Source organism: Aulonocara stuartgranti, assembly GCF_965226115.1.
Source record: "Aulonocara stuartgranti genome assembly, chromosome: 18".
NCBI lineage: Eukaryota > Metazoa > Chordata > Actinopteri > Cichliformes > Cichlidae > Aulonocara > Aulonocara stuartgranti.
In genome coordinates, this window is record NC_138954.1 from 33,834,864 (window position 1) to 33,855,180 (window position 20,317).

The following is a 20,317-nucleotide window of genomic DNA, read 5'->3' on the forward strand; positions in this document are numbered from 1 at the left end:
CCTCCGGTGCTCCTGGCCTTACTTCTCTTCAACCTGGCTTCATCCACATACATTATATCTACCTTCCTTCTCTCCTTCATATCAACCAGCTCTCATAGTCTCCACTTTTAAAATCCCTAGTCTCACCTCCAAAGTCCATGTCTCATTGCTTCTGAACCACCTTTCCCTTCTTTGTTTTATTTTGGCGAGCAGTAGCACAGTTTCCTCCAGGACATTTTTGGCCAGCAGCACTGGAGGGCAGCCATTGTTAACCCATGCCCTGAACTATCTGCTATGGACATGTCATTCTAGATAATTCATGTTTAATATAGCAAAGATTTTATGCCAGATACTCTTCCTGATGCAACACCCGTGGCTTGGTTAAATGTGAATCAGAAATTGCATACACCTAATGATAATCAAATGTGCATCACAAATACTAAAAATCTGCTCATTCGAGTTTCAAGCAAATATTTATCCAAGCCTTTTTATGTTTTATAATCAAAACCACACGCAGGTGTGCTTGTTTGAAACTATTTACTCACACTCATAGTAGCATTGTGTGGGCCACACCTTATTTTGCCTGCAGTCCTTTAAATGCAGTACACTGACTAGCACAGTGTTTGTATGTCTTAGGTTGTATGAACTTAGAACTAAGTAACCGTATTGTTTGTTTATCCAGTTTATATTCTCGCTAAGAAAAAGTGAAACTGGAAATATGTTTCTGAGGATCTCTCATCGGACTGCTTTTTAATTTATAGTGGGATGCAACCAAGTTACTTTGAAACATATTTCAGCAGTTGACTCTGATTTGTACGGATATGAATTTCCTAAAGCTGTCAGGTAAGAGACATTGCTTTCCAAATACATGTTTATTAGATATGTTGGACTTTAAGATTTTTGTTTTTGAAATATGCAGTTTCACTTGAAGAGTTTGTCATGTTAGCTGCAGAGATATACACTCTGTTCAGAAAGTATTTTTAGTGAAAATACCATGTGTAGCTGTCATATACATATGTCTCTCTCTCTCTCTCTCTCTCTATATATATATATATATATATATATATATGTATATATATATATATATATACATATGTGTGTATATATATATATGTATATATATATATATATGTATTAGGGGTGCAACAATACACAAAATTCATGTTTCAGTTCGGTTCGATACTTTGGTGTCACGGTTTGATATTCTTTCAATACAAAAAAAAGTTCATGCCATTTATTAAAATTATAAATATATATTTTAACTCAGAAGTACAGTTTTTAAATTTAATGTTGCTGAAACAACAAAATAATAAATCTAAGATCGAGGAATCACTCATCTTTGGAAAAGAGAGTTTATTACAGAGAAATGTCTCTTTCCAAAATAAAAGCTATACTATCCGCTTCTTCTGGGCTATATTCTCAGCAGCATATTAAACATATCAGGTCCCCACAAGGAGAATCCTGTGCTAACGGCTGTCTAAATGACTCGGGTAAAGTTTGTAACATGCGTGCTTGTTGTTTTTGTCTGCTTCCACTTGTCTTTGCACCAGGATGATGTCGGAGTAAATGTGCAGTCATATTCGTTGTGTTCCCACTAGTGCTGTCATCGTTAATCTCGTTAAAATGACATTAATGCCATAACGCGGCAAATCTCCGTTAACGAGTTACCGCGGATCGCCCCGTGTGTGGGGCTGGACGGCGTCAACACGTTAACGAGCTAACTGCGCTAACGCACTAGTTCCCACCAATTGAGCATTGCGTGGCACATCCAACATACTGTTTTACTTTTGTCCATGATGCGCTTACCTTCAGGGTCATACTTCACATGAAAACCAAAATAGTTCCAAACGCCAGATCTGAATGAGGGTGGGGGAGGTTCAGTTTCGGGTAGCGTTGAGGCAGTAGCCATGTTGCAACGAGCTTAGCTTCTGTCTTGCTAGCTTGCGCTGCGCTCAGTGGATCTGCGCTCAACGGTGCAGCCTAGGCGGAGTAGTCGAACGCAGATCCACTGAGCGCTCAACACAAAATTTTGTATTGTTCGATACATATATGTACCGAACCGAAAGCACTGTATCGAACGGTTCAATATCGATACGAGTATTGTTGCACCCCTAATAAATATATATATATATCTATATCTACACACACACACACACACACACACACACACACACACACACACACACACACACACACACACACACAGTTTCAGTCAGTTATAAGGAAAGTCCTCCAGGGATCATCTTCCATATTGTGATTTCAGACAGGGACTTTGGTGAAACAGCTAGCACGGACAAACCAAAGCGGAGCTCAGAATTTAGTGAAAGAAAACTGGCACCAGCTGACTTCAGTGGCATCTACAGCAATGGTGAGAACACAGATTCGTACAGGTCTGGTTTTTATCATCACAGGAAGAGCAAGTGAAGATTCCAGTTAGCAACATTTTAATAAATAAATGATGGGTGGTGCTGTCACTTGGTGTTGGCTCTCTCTGCTGTACAGTCTCATTTACTCTTTCTGTTACATCTCACAGTGGTGTAGCCCATTTAATAAAAATGTTTAGATAATGTCCTATTACACAAATCTGGCCAAATTTATTAAATCCCCTGCAAAATAATTGTCCATGGTTGAGACCAGAAGGCAGAGTTGCAGTCTTACACGCCTCTCTGCAGCTTCTCTCCTCCTGTTATACTCCCAAAACCCCATTCCTATAAAGACTGTGTTTGACCACTTAAAAACAAACCAAATATCATCAAACGTTTATTTCAACATTAAAGAAATAACAAAGAAAGTAGAATATGATTTAATAATTCATCAATATATTGATTTATTCTGCCTTACAGAAACCTGGTTACAGCAGAAGGATTATATTATTTGACATGAATCAACACCCCAAGTCATACTAACTGTTAGAATCCTCGAAGCGCAGGCAGAGGAGGAAAAGTGTAAACAACTTTATTAATCAATCATAAAGACCCAGACATATGGAGAGAAATTTACCTCAAAAGTGTTATGAATTCATACAATATGAACATAAACAAAGATTTATCAATCTGTACTGTGATTTGTGTGTAATTTTTGAGGACTCGCATATGCATGCTCAAATCCACGCACAAATACACAGATATGTGACAACGTGTTTGACCACAACTATAATAAATAGTGATCATTTACACACAAATGATTAAGTTCTGCTTTACTTCAGGAGGCCCAGATACCCCAGGTTTACACTGGGACAGGAACACGGCCTACATTTGTGTATCTGTGTGAAGTTGACAGTGTGATATTTCTCTCAAAACCCCACATGGACATTCAATGTGATCTGTGTGTTCTGTGAAGTTTTTATTTATCATTCACCTGGTCCTTATACAGAGTTTCTGTCTAATTTCTCAAACTTATATTGTACTGATGTAGTGGATTCAGTGATTTAGTACATCTATGTAGATACTGAAAATGACATCCTCAACATGGCATTTAATCTATTACTACTCAACTGGCTCTCTTAAAATGTTAAAGAACCCACTTACTACTTTAATCATACTCTGGATCTTATTCTCACATATGGCATAGAAAGTGAACATTTCTAAGTATTTACTGAAACCCCGTTTTGTCTGATGATTTCTTTGGTTTTCATTGGAAGGTTGGTGGTTTGATCTTTGGCTGGTGCAGTCATCATGCCAAATATCCTTGGGCAATATACTAACCCAAGTTGCATCCACCAAAGTGTGAATGTGTGTTAATGTTAGATAGAAAACACTTAAAAGCATAGAAAAATGTGTTTGAATGAATAGGTGAGTGAGGCCAGTTATGTAAAGCAAATTGTGTAAAGTAGGTAAAATACTCGATTTAACACAGTGCAGAGCAGCTACCTGAACACTGCTCGGACAGAGGCCAATTATCTTTTTTAACAGTATTAGATCTTCACATCATACAACTCTGGATACTGTGGCTCCTCTGATAAAGAAAGCATCAATTCAGATGCTTTCTTCCCTGGTAAAACTCTCAAATGCACATGCAGTCTGTTAGTAAGATGGCACCAGTGGGGATGGCTGCCATCACTCGATGTTCTCCTCAGTTTTGCATTTTTCTCGTGTAGCGCTATTTTTTTAGCATGCAATGCACTGGTCACCTATGACAGATACTCTTTTAGATGTCCTCAAATATTCACAATCAGGAACCACACCAATTGACTGTACGTGGGTATGGAAAAACCGCCGGAGGAAAGGGTTGAAAAGACCTCGAGTCCTGGTCAAACTGAGGAACAGACAACACCGTTCCCCACTTCCCAGCATTCTTCTAGCTAATGCCAAGCTAGACGAACTACGTCCTGTTAAGGACTGTAATGTCTTTCATTTTACAGAGACATGGGTGGATCCCATTGACCATTGTTCCAATGGACCTTTCTGTTCTTTCAATAACCGTTAGGACTGTACAAAGTTGGGTAAGTGCAGGGGAATTGATGTGTGCATAAAACAGTGGTGTGTGGATGTACAAGCAGTTTCATAAGGGTTCTCTCCTGATCATGAACACCTCGTCTCACCGTTTTATCTGCCCAGAGAGTTTACAGCGGTGTTCTGCACCACTGCTTGCATTGCCCCTCCACACCATGATACCATGCTGCTGACGTAGTGGCAGATGTCTTCACAGACATCTTTAACCTCTCCCTGCTGGTGTCTGTAGTCCCCTCATGCTTCAAGAATAACATTATCATCCCTGTTCTGAAGAAACCCAGTGTGAGCTCCCTCAATCATGATTGCCCAGTAGCACTCACCTCCATGGTTATAAGCATACAGTCAAAGCTCATATCACATATTCACTGCCTGCTACCCTTGACCCTTTTTAGGTTGCCTACAGGCCAGATAGATCCACAGATTATACAACAGTGCTGGCTCTGCACACCATTTCCTACCTGGACCATAAGAACAGTGGACTCATCTCTGTGCTTGTCCTGCTAGACCTCAGCGCAGCGTTCGATACTGTCGACCATAATATCCTATTAGAGCGATTAGAACATGCTGTAGGTATTACAGGTACTGCACTGCAGTGGTTTGTATCATATCTATCTAATAGACTCCAGTTTGTGCATGTAAATGGAGAGTCCTCTTCACACACTAAGATTAATGGTTGGACCAGTTCTGTTTAATGCTCGTTTTGCACTAGAGGTGTCAAACTAATTTTACATCACAGGCCACATACTGCCCACTTTGATCTTTAGTGGCCTGAACCAGTGAAACTCCTCTTTCTGTCAGTGTAAAGAAGTTACATTTGAACTGTTTTTCTGCATAATAAAAAAAAAGTTGCTGTGACAAAGAAGAAATCTGTCAGCAAGACTTTGAACTTCAATAAATAAATCTGTAAAATTACAGAAAAGTTTCTGGTAGCTCATTGCCCAGACTGCCCTTTTCTTAACTGTAGTCATAAAAAAAGGAAATTTCTATAATAGTAAGTGAAACCTTTCTGCCATTTCATTGTTTATGGCTTAGTTACTTAGTGTTTTATGAACGGCCATAAGGGAGGTTTTTATCATTAGGAAAAGCTGTAAAACTTGTAAAAATACAGTCAAAAGTCCAAAGTTTCTGTTGGTGCTTATTTGTGGTGAGCAGCAGATCAAACAAGTTAACAATTATAAACGGCTTCAAACACACATTCAGGCCTGTGAGACTCATTTAGACACTCAGACAATGAGCCATGGCTCAGTCTGAAACCTGAAGCCTTTTGTCCTCCACGGTGGAAAATGGCTGAAGATAAAAATGGGTATCACTTTAGCCAGCTCCTAATTTGATAAATTCTGCACTTAGGTTTGCAGTCTCCAACGTCATTGAAATTCGTTTCTTTACTTTTTCCCAACACGCTTCCATTTAAATCTGACTCCCCCGTCTCTCTGTGTAGCTGTCTTCAAAATGTCTGCCCCCCTTTCTTTTACATAATGGTATGATCCCATCTATATTTGTATTGGCCACATGGTGTGCCCATCAAAATAAAGTCCGGCTCCTGTCTGCATGAATATGGCTCCCAAATACCAATAAAAATCATATTTTGCATGTGTTGGGTTGTATGGAAGCCCCAAACGCAATTTCATTGTTCTTGACAATGACAATAAAATAAATACTATATAATTGTGGAAATTTTTCCATTTAAATAAAGCCTGCAGACGAGCGGTGAGCGGTAGCTAACATTCTTTGATCCAAACACACAAAGAACAGACAACCAAGCTTGATGAAGTCCCTGCATGACCGCGGGACAGACGGTCAGCAGAGTCTCACTGAGCCCAGCGTGGCTCTCAGTTAAATACCTTCTCCAGGAACAAAAGGCAGCACACAGCTGTTTCACACCTTAAGGTTCACACTCCCTTGCTACCTACCAGAGTCCTCAAAGAGACAAAAGACTGGTCCTCTGGAGTTCCTGTTTCCCCCAACATCCTTACTACACCCCCTACCATTTGTCTTACGTATGAGTGTCAGACATGTTAAAATCCAGTGGCACCAAGGCATTACAATAACATGATTAATACATAAGTGAAAGAAATTCCTATACAATCGGTTGGTTACAAGTATAGCGCTTCAACATGCAACAAGAAGAAATGGGAGTGAGACAAAATATTTTCTGAGCATGTAATTTATTGAAAACAACATTTATACTTAAACTACAGCTTTTTGTTTATGATTTGTTGTTCAGTTATTAACTCATGTGCTGTAACAGTCTACGCTACCTTCGACTGCACCGGCTACAGGGCCTGTCTAGCTACAGATATTTCAAGGGCACGCAGCTGGGTCTCCAATTCAGTGATCCTGGCCTCCAGAGCTGCCATCTTGTCTCAGAGTGATGCTAAAAAAATATTTTGTGCATTTATTATGTCTAAGCTGGAAGATTGTAATTCATTATCAGCATGTCCTAGTAACTCCCTGAAAAAAGTCTTCAATTTAACCAAACTGCTTCAGCGAGAGTACTGACAGGGACTAGAAGGAGGAAGCATATATTATTTCCATATTAACTTTACAAGGTATTGAATAATCAAACCCCATATCGCCCTAATAGAGCACTTGCTTTTTAGACAGCTGGTTTACTTGTTGTTCCTAGGATATTTAAAAGTGTAATGGGAGGCAGATCCTCCGGCTTTCAAGCCCCACTTCTGTGGAATCAGTTCCTAATTTGGATTCGTGAGACAGACACCCTCTCTACTTTAAGATTAGGATTAAAAACTTTCCTTTTTCAGGCGGCCCTGAGCCAGCACTTAGTTATGCTGGGATAGGCCTAATATACTGGGGGCTTCCCACAACTTGTCCACAAAGATGGACTGTTGTTGTGATTGGGAATTATATAAATAAAATTGAATTAAACTGAATTTAATTGATGTCTGACTATTTTGTATAGAATATTTAATCAATTTCTTTTTCTAATGACCCACATTCCATTAACCAAGACTTTTCATACCTATAGTGGTGCTAAGGCATCACATTGTTTGATTGGAAACACTGGCTTTGGTGCATGCTTCATCTTACAAGTAACAAATAGTATTTAGGCACCTGACATTTATGAAAGGATTGTGTGTGTGTGTGTGTGTGTGTGTGTGTGTGTGTGTGTGTGTATGACTGTGTGTGTGTGTGTGCGTATGACTGTGTGTGTGTGTGTGTGTGTGTCTGTGCGCAGACCTGCTCCCAGCTTCAGGCGGTGAGGAGATGACCAGAGGATTTCTGCAGGAACTGGTTGGCATCTTGTTGGGTTTTATATGCAAGTCCAATCAGAGGAGCTCTAAGGTACTGTTTCTATTATTACTTTAAACAGTTGTACTTTGATCAAAGTAGCTTTCTCTGTACGTGATTCAGAATACAGCAGTACCCCTATTCACAAGTGCTTGCCAGATCAGGCACATGATTAATTTGCCAAACTTTTTTTTGTTTCTTTTGTCAAATACTCTTCCTGGTGCAACCCTAAAGGGATTGTGTCTTCTCCTGGAATACAACTCGTGATCTTTCCCTTGATAGACTAATATGTAAACTAGGGCCGAACAGTTTTAGAAATGATCTAATTATGATTTCAATTCAATTCATGATATTCTTCAAATTAAGCTTCAGCACAAAATTCACAATGTACAGTAAGATTTACAAACAAGATTTACAAACATCACAGAAGATGACATCATACCATCAGAGCATTAAAAGCTATTAATATGATGTAAGGATGAAAACTAAAGGTAAGAAGTGCTTTCAAATGTATTTATTAACAAGAAACATGCATGTGCATTCTTACTCTACATTTTTCAGCTCTGTTACTACTTTTTCTTTACACTCTGCATATAGCTGTGGGATGGCAACCTGGCTGAAGTAGATGCGGGAGGGTATCACATATCTTCTGTCCAACATGCAAAGGAGGTTTTTAAATCTGTATTTAGTGACCGTGTTAACAAACACCATGTCCCTGACAATGTAATATGTTATGGCATTTGTTATGGCCTGATATCTTTTGCTGCTCTCATCAAACAGAGTTCAGCTGTCAAAAGATGCAGTAATTATAGACTGTTTGCTACAATGAACCTGAGCGCCACTTTCACTAGACTTTTCAGCAGACTTTTTTGTCATGCACTCCTCATGCAAATGCCTGTGGTGATTTTTCAAGTGTCAGTATAAGTTGGTTATGTTTCCGCTACATGTTGCAACTTTAATGCAACAGGTGTTGCACAGTACCTGTTTCTGGTGCACATCTGCAGCCTCAAACGCGCAATACTCCCAAATGACCAACATCCTGGTTTTTGAGAGGCCAAACGGACTGTAACTTAAAAAAAACACCAGCAATAAGAAAAACGCTGAAAAAGCACACAGAACACAATGGAAATGGGAAAAATTACAACAGAAATAAGAAAAAACTGATTTCCAAAAGCACAAGGGAAGTGTTTCTGGGAGATAATAACCTGATGGACCTGTTCCAGGAACCCAAAACATGATAGGTGTGTTTTATCATGATTCATATAATACTGATGACCAAAATATGCTAAGAATTGCGATGGGAGACACTTAAGAGAAGTGGAGGATCTATCGGTTTTGTGAGGAAAGAAAAGATGAGAGGTAAGTGTGTTAGCCTAACTATTAGCCTAAAAATCTGTCATTAGTATTATATGAATCATTATAAAGCACACCTACCGTGTTTTGGGTTCCTGCAACTGGTCCGCCGGGTTATTGTCTCCCAGAAACACTTCCCTTGTGCTTTTGGAAATCTGTTTTTTCCTATTCCTATTTCCGTTGTCGTTTTTCCTATTTCCATTGTGTTCTGTGTGCTTTTGCAGCGTTTTTCTTATTGCTGGTGTTTTCTTAAGTTGCAGTCCGTTTGGCCTCTCAGGGCCACCGTAGAAATCTCCTAACTGCGCTTCTGGTTCGGCTGAAGCCATCATCACATGTTCAGATTTCAAAGCGTAAGGGGCCAGCTAGTTTTGATTGGTTAGCGTGACCTGTCCAGTAGCATGCCACTTCTGATTGGTGAGCTTGGCAGGATGGTAGAGAGATGACATGTGTGTGTTAAAAAAAAAACATAAAAAACCTACAGATCCTGGGTCAGTTAGGAGTGCTACAAAAAACGCAGCTTTGGTGATCACGTGATAACTTTGTCTGAAATCGCAATTTTGATCAGAAAACGATAAATCGTTCAGCCTTAGTGTAAACCATTAGTGTCCTAATATTCTTCTTAGTAGTGTAATGCCAGTCTGGAGTCCACTGTGACAACTTTCCAGCAGTGTGTTTGACTGTAAAACATGGACTTTCTGTTTTGCACACTCCTGTTGTCACCAAGTCTGTGAGGAGGTGGAGTCAGGAAGCCAGCAAGGCTCTGCATAACTCCTGACTGGGACACGCTCTGTGATCCAAATGGTGAATATGTCAACAGCATCACAGACTGCATAATTAACCTATATGCATTTCTGTGGGGATCTTCCCAACTAGAACTGTACACTGTTTTCCCAGTAACAAGCACTGGATCAACATTACTTAATTGCCTTTTTCTCACCATTTTTGTAGCAACACACTACAACTACACTACACACTACAACAAACCTGTAGGAATTAGTAGAACCAGCTTTCAAGGCTTAATCAACCTCCACTACTGCAGAACAGCTTTAAATTGTTGACTCACGTTGTTTTCACTGAAAAAGGCCTTTTTGTATAATTCTGAAATGTACATTCTTTTTTGGTTTTGGGTAACCTTACCTTTTTTTTAAACCTCTGGCAGTTCATCACTTACCTTTGTACCATTTCAAGCTATTCATTGGACTTGAACGACTTGAATTGCAATAAATAACTCAAAAAATTGGGGTGTTCTAAAAACCTTTGGCCAGTAGTGTATATACAGTAGTTTTACAGGTTATTCTGTGTTTATAGAATTACTTTAATATCTAAAAAACTAAAATAATAGTCATTAATTTCAAATTACTTTGTCTATTTGTAATATATGTAAAGCACATGTATGCTGTTAATCCTGTTTTTCACTTTTCACTTCTACCTACTGGCAAAAAATGTAATTCTTAATAAAATGATAGAGGAATGAGTCCCCATATTAAAATCCCAGCGAAACTGACATGATTGAAAATGTTTTTATGTATGTGTAGGATTTAAAATGTGTATGATTTTAAAATGTAAAAAATAGTATCTACCATGTAGGTGCTGGACTTCCATCATCCTCATCAGCTAAAGGAGGGACTGGAGGGCTTCAGTCTTGACCTGCCAGTACAACCAGAAACTCTGGAGCAGTTACTAGTGGACTGTAGAGACACCCTCAAATATGGTGTTAGTACAGGTATGGGAAGTACTAAAATATGTTTATTGTGTCAGGTCTGAGTTCTTACCTACAGATGTGTGTTTCTTTTGCAACTTAAAAAACAAAGAAGTTCTGTTCCACTCAACAATGGAGGATTTGTCTCTATGCAAATTACGTTACCTGGATCACTTGAGATTCAGATGTGCTCAGTGTGCCATGCAATCTGCTGAAGTGCTTCTGCAGGTCCTTGTTATTAATACTTAATTGTTTATGTATTTATTTTGAAAAATATAATTGGTTTTTAGCACACTAAACAGCAGTGAATAAGCCTAGTTTTGTCCAAGTGCTCCAGCGAATGTAGAACCAAGTCAGGTTTTGAGTCACAATGTAGAACCATAACTTCTTTATGCAGTCTACATTTTCCTAATGAACCTTGGCTGCAAATATTTGCTTTCCCCACTGATTAGTACAAAGAACCTTTTCTAAAACATTTGATGGCAGGAAGTGCGTTGGAAAATATATTACTTGTACTTTCTGACCTTGTTCTCTGTCATTTGTGGAAAATGCAAGGAACAATTTGTTTTTCAGTGTCTTATGGAGTAGTTTGTGGCATAGCAGCATTATAAATTAACCACAAGCTAAAAGAAAAAACATTTATAAAAAAAACTTTCATATTTTCCAACACTGCCCTTACCTTTAATATCTCAGCTGCCATCACTTTATCAGTGTAAACAGAAGGAGTAATAAAATACTTAATAATATTCACCACTGATGCTGCTTCTATGGCTAAGGAAAATTTCACCATGAGATTTCCTCTTCCAATCAGCACCGTTATCCTCAGTCCTGTGTATGATAGTGACATTGAGTTTTTAAGATCTCACCAGACTAGACTGAAAATGTTTTTGCTTGATTGAAACTCTCTTTATTAGCGAAGCATTCCTGGTCCAAGTTCTCCCGTGTTTTTCGTATACAGCAGATAAAGTAATTATTGAGCATGTCACAAGTTTTCTAAGAAAATATATTCCCACTGCCTCGAAATTCTGACCAGATGTGGGTAACGAGCCAGGGGGGCAGGTTCGTCAACAACAAAGTCGTCAATCCTAAATTTGAAATCCAGGTTCAATTTTTCTTCTAATGGAGATGATATGTTTTAACTGAAGAGACTTGCAAGGAGACATGAGTGGAGAAGGTCCAGTAAAAGAAAATTGTGTCTGTAACCCTTGGATCAAAAATGGTCCCTAGGTGAATGGCAAACAAGCATATGGGAATCCCGAGGACACCACTACACCACTCTAATCAACCTTATGCATTTTATCTATGCTGTCTAAAAAATTGCCACTGCATTATTCATCGGGAAACTGAATTTACTTTACCCAACCCACTCACCAAGAGCCAAACATTTAAAAGTCAGAGGCACCTTCGTGGGATGCTGGCAAGTCAGCCACTCCAAACCCAATGCACTCAAGCACACATGCACGCACGCGCACACCCAAGCACAGCTGCCGAAATACTGTAAAATGATGCATGCACCAAAGTTACTCTTTTTATGCCAGTGTTTCCAAACAAACAATCTGATGCCTTAAGAGCACCACTATAGGTATAAAAAGTATTGGTTAACAGAATGTGGGTTGTTAGAAAGAAATTGATTAAATATTCTTTAGACAATAGTCAGACATCAAATACATTCAGTTTCATTCAGTTTTATTTATATAGCCCCAAATCACAACAACACTTGCCTCAAGGTGCGTTATACTGTAAGGTGAAGAGCCTAAAAGAATACAGGGAAAACCTCAACAATCATGTGACCCCTCTGAGCACGTCCTTTGGTGACAGTGGGAAGGAAAAAACCCTTTTAACCGGAACTGCTGGTGGAACAAGGCTTCCCTGTTACAGGGAATAATGAAGGACATTTCTGTTACTGTACATCTTTAATCACATTCTTTGTTGTCTTTATTTTATTGGAGATGTATAAATGCACACAAGAAATGTCAAACCTTAGTAGTAAAGTATTATGTATTATTTTATAACACACACACACATGCACTCATAAGCATAAAAACACATATATAAACCCCAAACAGAAAAAACCCACACTATAAAACTATATATACACTAATTCTTCTTTACTTATGTTTTTCAGGTCATCCACGTTTTTTCAATCAGCTCTCTTCAGGTTTGGATGTGATTGGTGTGGCTGGCGAGTGGTTGACCTCAACAGCCAACACGAACATGTAAGATCTCAAAAAAGTCACATTATACAAAAGTTATACATTGATTTGCATGTCATTGAGAAAAAATATTGAGGGAAATAAGTATTTGATCTCCAATCAAAACATTACTTAGTACTTGGTGGAGAAACCCTTGTTGGGAAGCACAGTAGAATACATCTCAGAAAATCCTTTAGGCTTCTTGGCTGCCTAATGGACAGATTTTCTATCCGGTCGTTAAGTCTGACGTCACTAGCCGTGTCGGGGCCTAAACTCCGCTGCAGGTCCATATATCAAACGATCACTATGGCATTACTGAGAGTTGAAAAACTGTCTAAAGTCTTTCATCTTTAATAAAATGATCAGCGTTCTGCTCTACCAGGTGTAACAATTGAGTTTAACATCCAGGCATCCATGAAAACGGAATTTATGACATTTAACGGAGTTAGAAGTTAGCAGGAAGTTAGCTCGCTAGCTTCCATCTAAATACAATATAGCATGTCCTGACTGCGGGGTTTTGGAAACAAATTCAAACGTACAGCTCTGTTATCACTTCCAGCATAAATGAAGACAGAAAACTAAACAGCAGTGACGTTTGTAGGGTTACTGAAGTTGAGCTACCTGGTATATAATGATGTGCTACGTGACCGCTAGCGACACAGCTATGTTAGCATAATATAAACAAGCTAACTTTTTTCCACTCGATAAAAGTTAACGTGAGTGTTCTAGGTGGTCAGGAACAAATGTAATCGCATAGCAGGATGCTGTAAAAGGACCAAACTTCAGCCAGGAGAACAACTGAGATAATCCATCCACAATACGAGGTTAGTCATTCATATACTGCTGCATGGGCTGGGCTGTAGTTACATCCTAAGGTTTTAAAAACTGAGCTTAAATAAATGATTAGCGGTAATAAAAGCTGAGGGAGGTCAACAGTGATCACTGACTGTTTTACTAATAATACTAAGAATAATACTAAGTGCAATAATCCTTTCAGTCATCGCTGTATTTTTACTCAGTTGTATATAGTATTTGTATTCTATTTTTATCTTATTGTATATTTATTTTATTTTATTCTACTGTATATAGTATTTTATTTTATTCTATTCTGTACAGTTGTGTACTGTATTTATTCTTATTGTATTCTAATTTTTGCCTCATAACTTTTGCACTGTCCACTTCCTGCTGTGACAAAACAAATTTCCCACGTGTGGGACTAATAAAGGTTTTCTTATCTTATCTTTTAGGGGCTTTTGGAGATTAAATAGAAGAAAATACAAAACATTAAACATGTTAACAACACAAAAGCCATATTAAACGCAGACTACTTTAGGCCCGGAAGTAGGATTCGTCGCGTCATCACTTAACGACCGGATAGAACTAAGGTGTGTTGTGCGAGTGTTTTAGTGTGAGTGGGTTTATCTATTGCTTTGTTCTTGTACAACGCTTTGGGAAAACTTTTTAAAGTTTTTAAATGTGCTATATAAATAAATTGGATTTGGATTTGGAACTTGTTAAATGTAGAAAGCTGTCTATAAAATCAGTTTGTTCCATTCCAACCTGGGCAATTCTAAAAAATTGTGAAGGAACATCAGTGACAAGCTTATAAACCTGCACAAGGCTGGAATTTGTTATAAGACCATCAGTGAAAAGCTTGGTGAGAAGGTGGAAATGGAGGAAATATAAAATTACCTTTGACCTTTGCTTGTTAATGATCTGAAGGCAGCTGGAACCACGCTCACCAAGAACACTATTGGTGACACACTAAGCTGTAATGGATTGAAATCTTGCTGCAACTGCAAGGTCCTCCTGCTCTTGAATAATCAAGACCCTTCTTATCTTAAAGACCTCATAGTGCGACGAATCCTACTTCCGGGTCTAAAGTAGTCTGCGTTTAATATGGCTTTTGTGTTGTTAACATGTTTAATGTTATGTATTTTCTTCTATTTGATCTCAAAAAGCTCCTAAAACAGTCAGTGATCACTGTTGACCTCCCTCGGCTTTTATTACCGCTAATCATTTATTTAAGCTCAGTTTTTAAAACCTTAGGATGTAACTACAGCCCAGCCCATGCAGCAGTATATGAACGACTAACCTCGTATTGTGGATGGATTATCTCAGTTGTTCTCCTGGCTGAAGTTTGGTCCTTTTACAGCATCCTGCCATGCGATTACATTTGTTCCTGACCACCGAGAACACTCACGGTAACTTTTATCCAGTGGAAAAAAAGTTAGCTTGTTTATATTATGCTAACATAGCTGTGTCGCTAGCGGTCACGTAGCACATCATTATATACCAGCTAGCCCAACTTCAGTAACCCTACAAACGTCACTGCTGTTTAGTTTTCTGTCTTCATTTATGCTGGAAGTGATAACAGAGCTGTACGTTTTAATTTGTTTCCAAAACCCCGCAGTCAGGACATGCTATATTGTATTTAGATGGAAGCTAGCGAGCTAACTCCCTGCTAACTTCTAACTCCGTTAAATGTCATAAATTCCGTTTTCATGGATGCCTGAATGTTAAACTCAATTGTTACACCTGGTAGAGCAGAACGCTGATCATTTTATTAAAGATGAAAGACTTTAGACAGTTTTTCAACTCTCAGTAATGCCATAGTGATCGTTTGATATATGGACCTGCAGCGGAGTTTAGGCCCAGACACGGCTAGTGACGTCAGACTGAACAACCGGATAGGAGCCAGAGCCTCCAGCTTTCAGGCCCCTCCTCTGTGATTTTAATTTTTAATTCATTAAATAAATATGGACAATCATTTCAACCAGGAAAAAGAACTGTTTAAAGAAATAATTGAAATTACCATTACACCGATGCCGATGAGTGTGTGTAAACCAGGGGTAGGCAACCTTTCTGATGACGAGTGCCATTTAGAATTTCTTCAGAAGTCAGTGTGCCATATGATTGCATTAGCAATCAATTTTAGAACGCTCTATATTAACAGTTACAAACTATATAGAAAAACTTTATAGAATTATATTTGTTCACAGATGTTGGCAGCTATCAGCGAATAGTTATCAGCTATTTTGAAACAAAAAAGACTTTTTATCCATAACAGCAAATGAACTGTACAACAGAAAATGCAAATGCTATTTACGGTCTCCTCACAACAATAATATGAAAAATAAACTGGGCCAATATGGCATGGTTGTTAATACAGAGACACACATGTTAATGTGATCTCTGGTCTCCCACTCAGAGACACAGGTCTCCGAGTGTCCAGCATTCAGAGGCTACCTGAGGACTCATGTGAGAGAAAATCTGCTCACACAGATATGTAGAGCCAAATACTGTCAATAAGGCCTCTGCAATGTTCTGAAGACAGTAAACTTTGTCAGGTAGTGATGTCCAGCAGGTGAAAATGCAGCTCCATGAACACACACAGCTATGGATTCCAGCTGCATGCTTCAATGTTATATGTATGATTTCTATACATTTTACGTCAGATAAAAACTTTGGTTGTAAGCTTCAGATAATTATTTAATAAAAGCGAGACATTTTAAATGAGAATAAGAAAGTGTTTCTTTGTGCCCCCCTTTTCCTGTTAATGCCCTACATGGACCCCTGGCAAAACTTTGCTAGGCCCGCCCCTGCACAGTTACCAGCTGTCAGCTGCTTAGAAAAGGATCCTGGTGTTATTTGTCTCTCAGAAACAGTTCATAACTTCAACTCATCCATGTCACCTAAAAGGTAAACCTGTTTCTCCATCACCTGTTCAGCTCTGATGATTCAGTAAGGACATCTCCTGGTTTCATCTTCATGTTTCCCTCTCACCACATATCCAAACCGACATCATGACCAGCAGCTTTACAGCTGTGGCTCCAGCAAACATCAGCTGATACTAGAAATTAATATTAAATAAATTCTAACAACAGCTGATCAAGCTTAAACGTGCTGCTGTTGTTTAGCGCGACATCCACTGGTTTCCTCTTTCTGGCACAAAGTGGGCGATAAACAAAGAAGAGAGAAAAGCCGATCAGCTGATCATTGATCAGTTTCATGATTAAAGTAGCAACAGGAGAGAGAGGGGGAGAGAATGAGAGAAGAAGAGGAAGCTGTGCAGCATAAACACAGAGTAACTCCAGCTTTGTGTCTTTTTCCATTCTAGCTGAAGTTCGGGACAAACTGTTCTTTTTCAGCTCAACATGAAACGCGTAATATTTTCGCTCAATACGAGACGATTCCGTCTTTTTACGGGACGGTTGGCAACTCTACTAGCTGACCTTATGAATAAAATAAATTTCACTATCAGTAACATCATAGCACCCACCCAGCTGTATAGAAACTCCGTCATGCTAGCTAGCACGCAGCACGAGTTATTGTAACTGACTGTAAAAAGTCAGCACAACGAAAATAAACTCCACCTAAACTTGGTTTATATCTGACCCAGATAGACTGCAGGTCATAACTTCTTACCTGAAGTTCAGTTCACCTGACACTCGGACCTGCAGCTGCCTCGGGGCTCTCCTCCTGCCTCCCCTTTCTCTCATCCACCTGCTGGCCTCCACCACTTGCTAATGTTACTGAATCTGAGGAAGCACCGCCATAGCCACCACCAAACAACTGAGTTATTTTTACACACTGACCAGCATCTGGCCAATCCACCACCTTTCATTGTTTATACCGTTACAAAGAAAAAAAAAAGTCACCGGGCCACCGAGCAAATGCCCAGTATGCCCGATGGCCAGTCCAGCTATGGTCGTGCCATCAGTTAACCCTTCGCGTGCCAGCTGTGGCATGCGTGCCTAGGGTTGCCGACCCCTGGTGTAAACTTACATATTAATGTATGTATAGTCCAAAAAAATGGATGAACACTTTGAAAATGCATACTCTTGCCACAGAAGGCATATGAGGCATTGTTGTGCACCATGAGGAACCCAGGACCCACTGCACCAGCGTAGGCTCTGACAATCCAAGGATTTCTTTCTGATACCTAATGGCAGTCAGGGTGCTGTTGTATTCATGTATCCACCTTGAGGAATCACCAGTAAAACACTTCTTTCTTCAATTATTATTTATTAAGACATAGACATAGAATGATTAAATATTATCATGTGCATGAATCTCTTTTGTTCAGAAAACCACAGGCTGTAAACCAGTTAGCGGAGTTCACAGAGTTTTATATGAGAATGTGCAACTATCTAAAACTGGCTGGGAGATGCTGCTTGTTTTACAGGCTTTATTTGTAATAGAATTACATTTCTATGTAATTCTAGAATGTACATTTCTTTACCAGGTTCACATATGAAGTTTCGCCTGTTTTCCTCCTCATTGAGGAGGCTCTGCTGAAAAAAATGCGAAGCATTGTGGGGTGGGCTGATGATGAGGGTGACGGACTCTTCTGTCCAGGTAAAAAAAAGATATGACAAAAATCTGCTTCAAGTAGTTAAAAGTAAACACCTTTAGATATGGATAACTGACTAATTAAAAAAAAAACCTGAACCTTTGACCTCTATGAATGATAAAGCTATTTTTTTTATATATTATGGTCATTTTATGCACTAAGGGGAATTTTTACTGCCATGGATTTTGTCAAAATGCATGCACACCATGATTTACACTCTTTACAAATCAGTACAAAATTGATTTGACTTTGAGTTTAGATTGAGTAAATTGAGTTTAGAGTATCAGTAGTTAAAGAAAGGTATACAATGGACTAACTTTCTACTTGCATTCTATTTTCTATAGGAGGCACGATATCCAATCTGTACAGCATCCTCTTGGCCAGGTATCACTTCTACCCAGAGGTGAAGACCAGAGGGATGGGAGCTCTGCCTCGGCTGGCCATGTTCACGTCAGAACATGTAATCATAACTCGCACACTCTTTCAATCTATGGGCGTAAGCCCTGCAGCTCCACATGAAAGTGGCATTATTTTGACTTCTTGCATTGTTTCTGGTCTAACATGTCTGATGTACATTTTTGTGTTTAATAAGACCTTCAAAAGAAGTTACAGTACTTCAGTCCAATTACAATCCAAGTTTCAAGCCACCCCCACCCCCCATTTCTTTGTATTTTGCTAGGAAAGTTGTAAATAGGTTCAGTGAAGCATGTGCAAACATAAAGGGAAATATATATGTAAAATGATATAAGAAAAACCAGAGTTTCTACAATTCTAAAAACTAAAAAAGAATATCACTATTTTTTACGAGTACCTTTATTCTTCAGCACAGCCTGAACAGGAAGGCATTCTTCAGATGTCTTTAAGTAGTCTTCAGAAATCCATTCAAAGGTCTACTTTTAATATTCTCCATCTTTTGTTCTGTTCTCTGTCAAGATGATCCCAAACTGCTTCAAAAATAAGATCAGGGTTATTGGGAAGCCTGCTCATCACTGATAGTCTTCCCATTGTGTGTTTCCAGATATGCTGTTATCATTTGAGATTATTGTTATGTTAAACATGCAGACTGGCTGTCAAGAAGGTGGCTTCTTGGTTCATCTGCTGAACTAGGTGCCCTGTTTGGGCTTGAATGGTACATATGCCAGCATCAAGTAGTGTGATGAACTAACTAAAACTTTGAAAAACTCTCAGAAAGCTGAGCTGCTCAAGATGAGCTCTTTTAAGAATTTCAGGAAAGTTTGGTTCTTTGGAAGCAAAGTGAAAATACATAACTAGGCCAATGAAAAAGAAGGGTGGCACTGGCTCAAAACCTTTGCACTGTGCTGTTTATGGTTGGCTGTTTTTGTCAGTGCAATATCCTAAAATGGCTTGTGTGCAGCACGAGTGAAACACAATTACAGAATAATAAATATAAACGAGCACCTGCAAATGCCTTAATGGAATCACTATGAGCACTTCTTTCAGTTGAATCAAAGGGTTAAGTCTTTTTCTTGATATTGAAGTGAGACAAATACAGATGAAAGGCTTTCTCTCCTTCTATTCAGAGTCATTATTCAATAAAGAAATCTGCAGCTGTGCTGGGCATAGGCACTGAGAATGTGGTTGTGGTGAAATGTGATGAAAGGTGAGTAAGGTGCATGCTAACCACACCTGACATTAACCCGGCCTAATCAAACATGTTTGCTCACCTGTCCCAGTTTGTCTGTATTCATTTATGTTTTGCTAAAATTGTTCCAATAGGAGAAGATATTTGATATTATGTTTCATAGATATTAAAAAACAAAAGACAATAAAAATATTTTTATAGTGATGTGTGTCATACATTATATTACATAATTTCCTCTGATTCTGATCCACTATATTACAATATATTGCATATATTTGGCATAAATAGATTTGATTTTCATGTGTTATAGATTAATGAAAGGGAATAGCACATTTCTATTTACTGAACATGTATACACTTTTTGTTTAAGAGGGAAAATTATTCCTGCAGCACTTGAGACTTCCATTGCCACAGCTAAAGAAAAGGTATGAATGA

At 38.8% G+C, this 20,317-nt stretch overlaps 1 protein-coding gene across 1 annotated transcript in view; it reads left to right on the plus strand.

Annotated features, from left to right (window-relative positions):
* The first annotated feature begins 746 nt into the window (after window positions 1-746).
* The window catches only part of gad3 (glutamate decarboxylase 3), a 35,263-nt gene continuing 15,692 nt past the window's right edge, over window positions 747-20,317 (plus strand). The window contains exons 1-9 of the mRNA XM_082514028.1: window positions 747-822; window positions 2,243-2,347; window positions 7,627-7,733; window positions 10,620-10,755; window positions 12,857-12,947; window positions 18,172-18,284; window positions 18,624-18,739; window positions 19,821-19,900; window positions 20,253-20,307. Coding sequence (XP_082370154.1) covers window positions 801-822; window positions 2,243-2,347; window positions 7,627-7,733; window positions 10,620-10,755; window positions 12,857-12,947; window positions 18,172-18,284; window positions 18,624-18,739; window positions 19,821-19,900; window positions 20,253-20,307 — 825 coding nt within the window. The 5' untranslated portion in view covers window positions 747-800. The remainder of the gene's footprint in view (window positions 823-2,242; window positions 2,348-7,626; window positions 7,734-10,619; window positions 10,756-12,856; window positions 12,948-18,171; window positions 18,285-18,623; window positions 18,740-19,820; window positions 19,901-20,252; window positions 20,308-20,317) is intronic.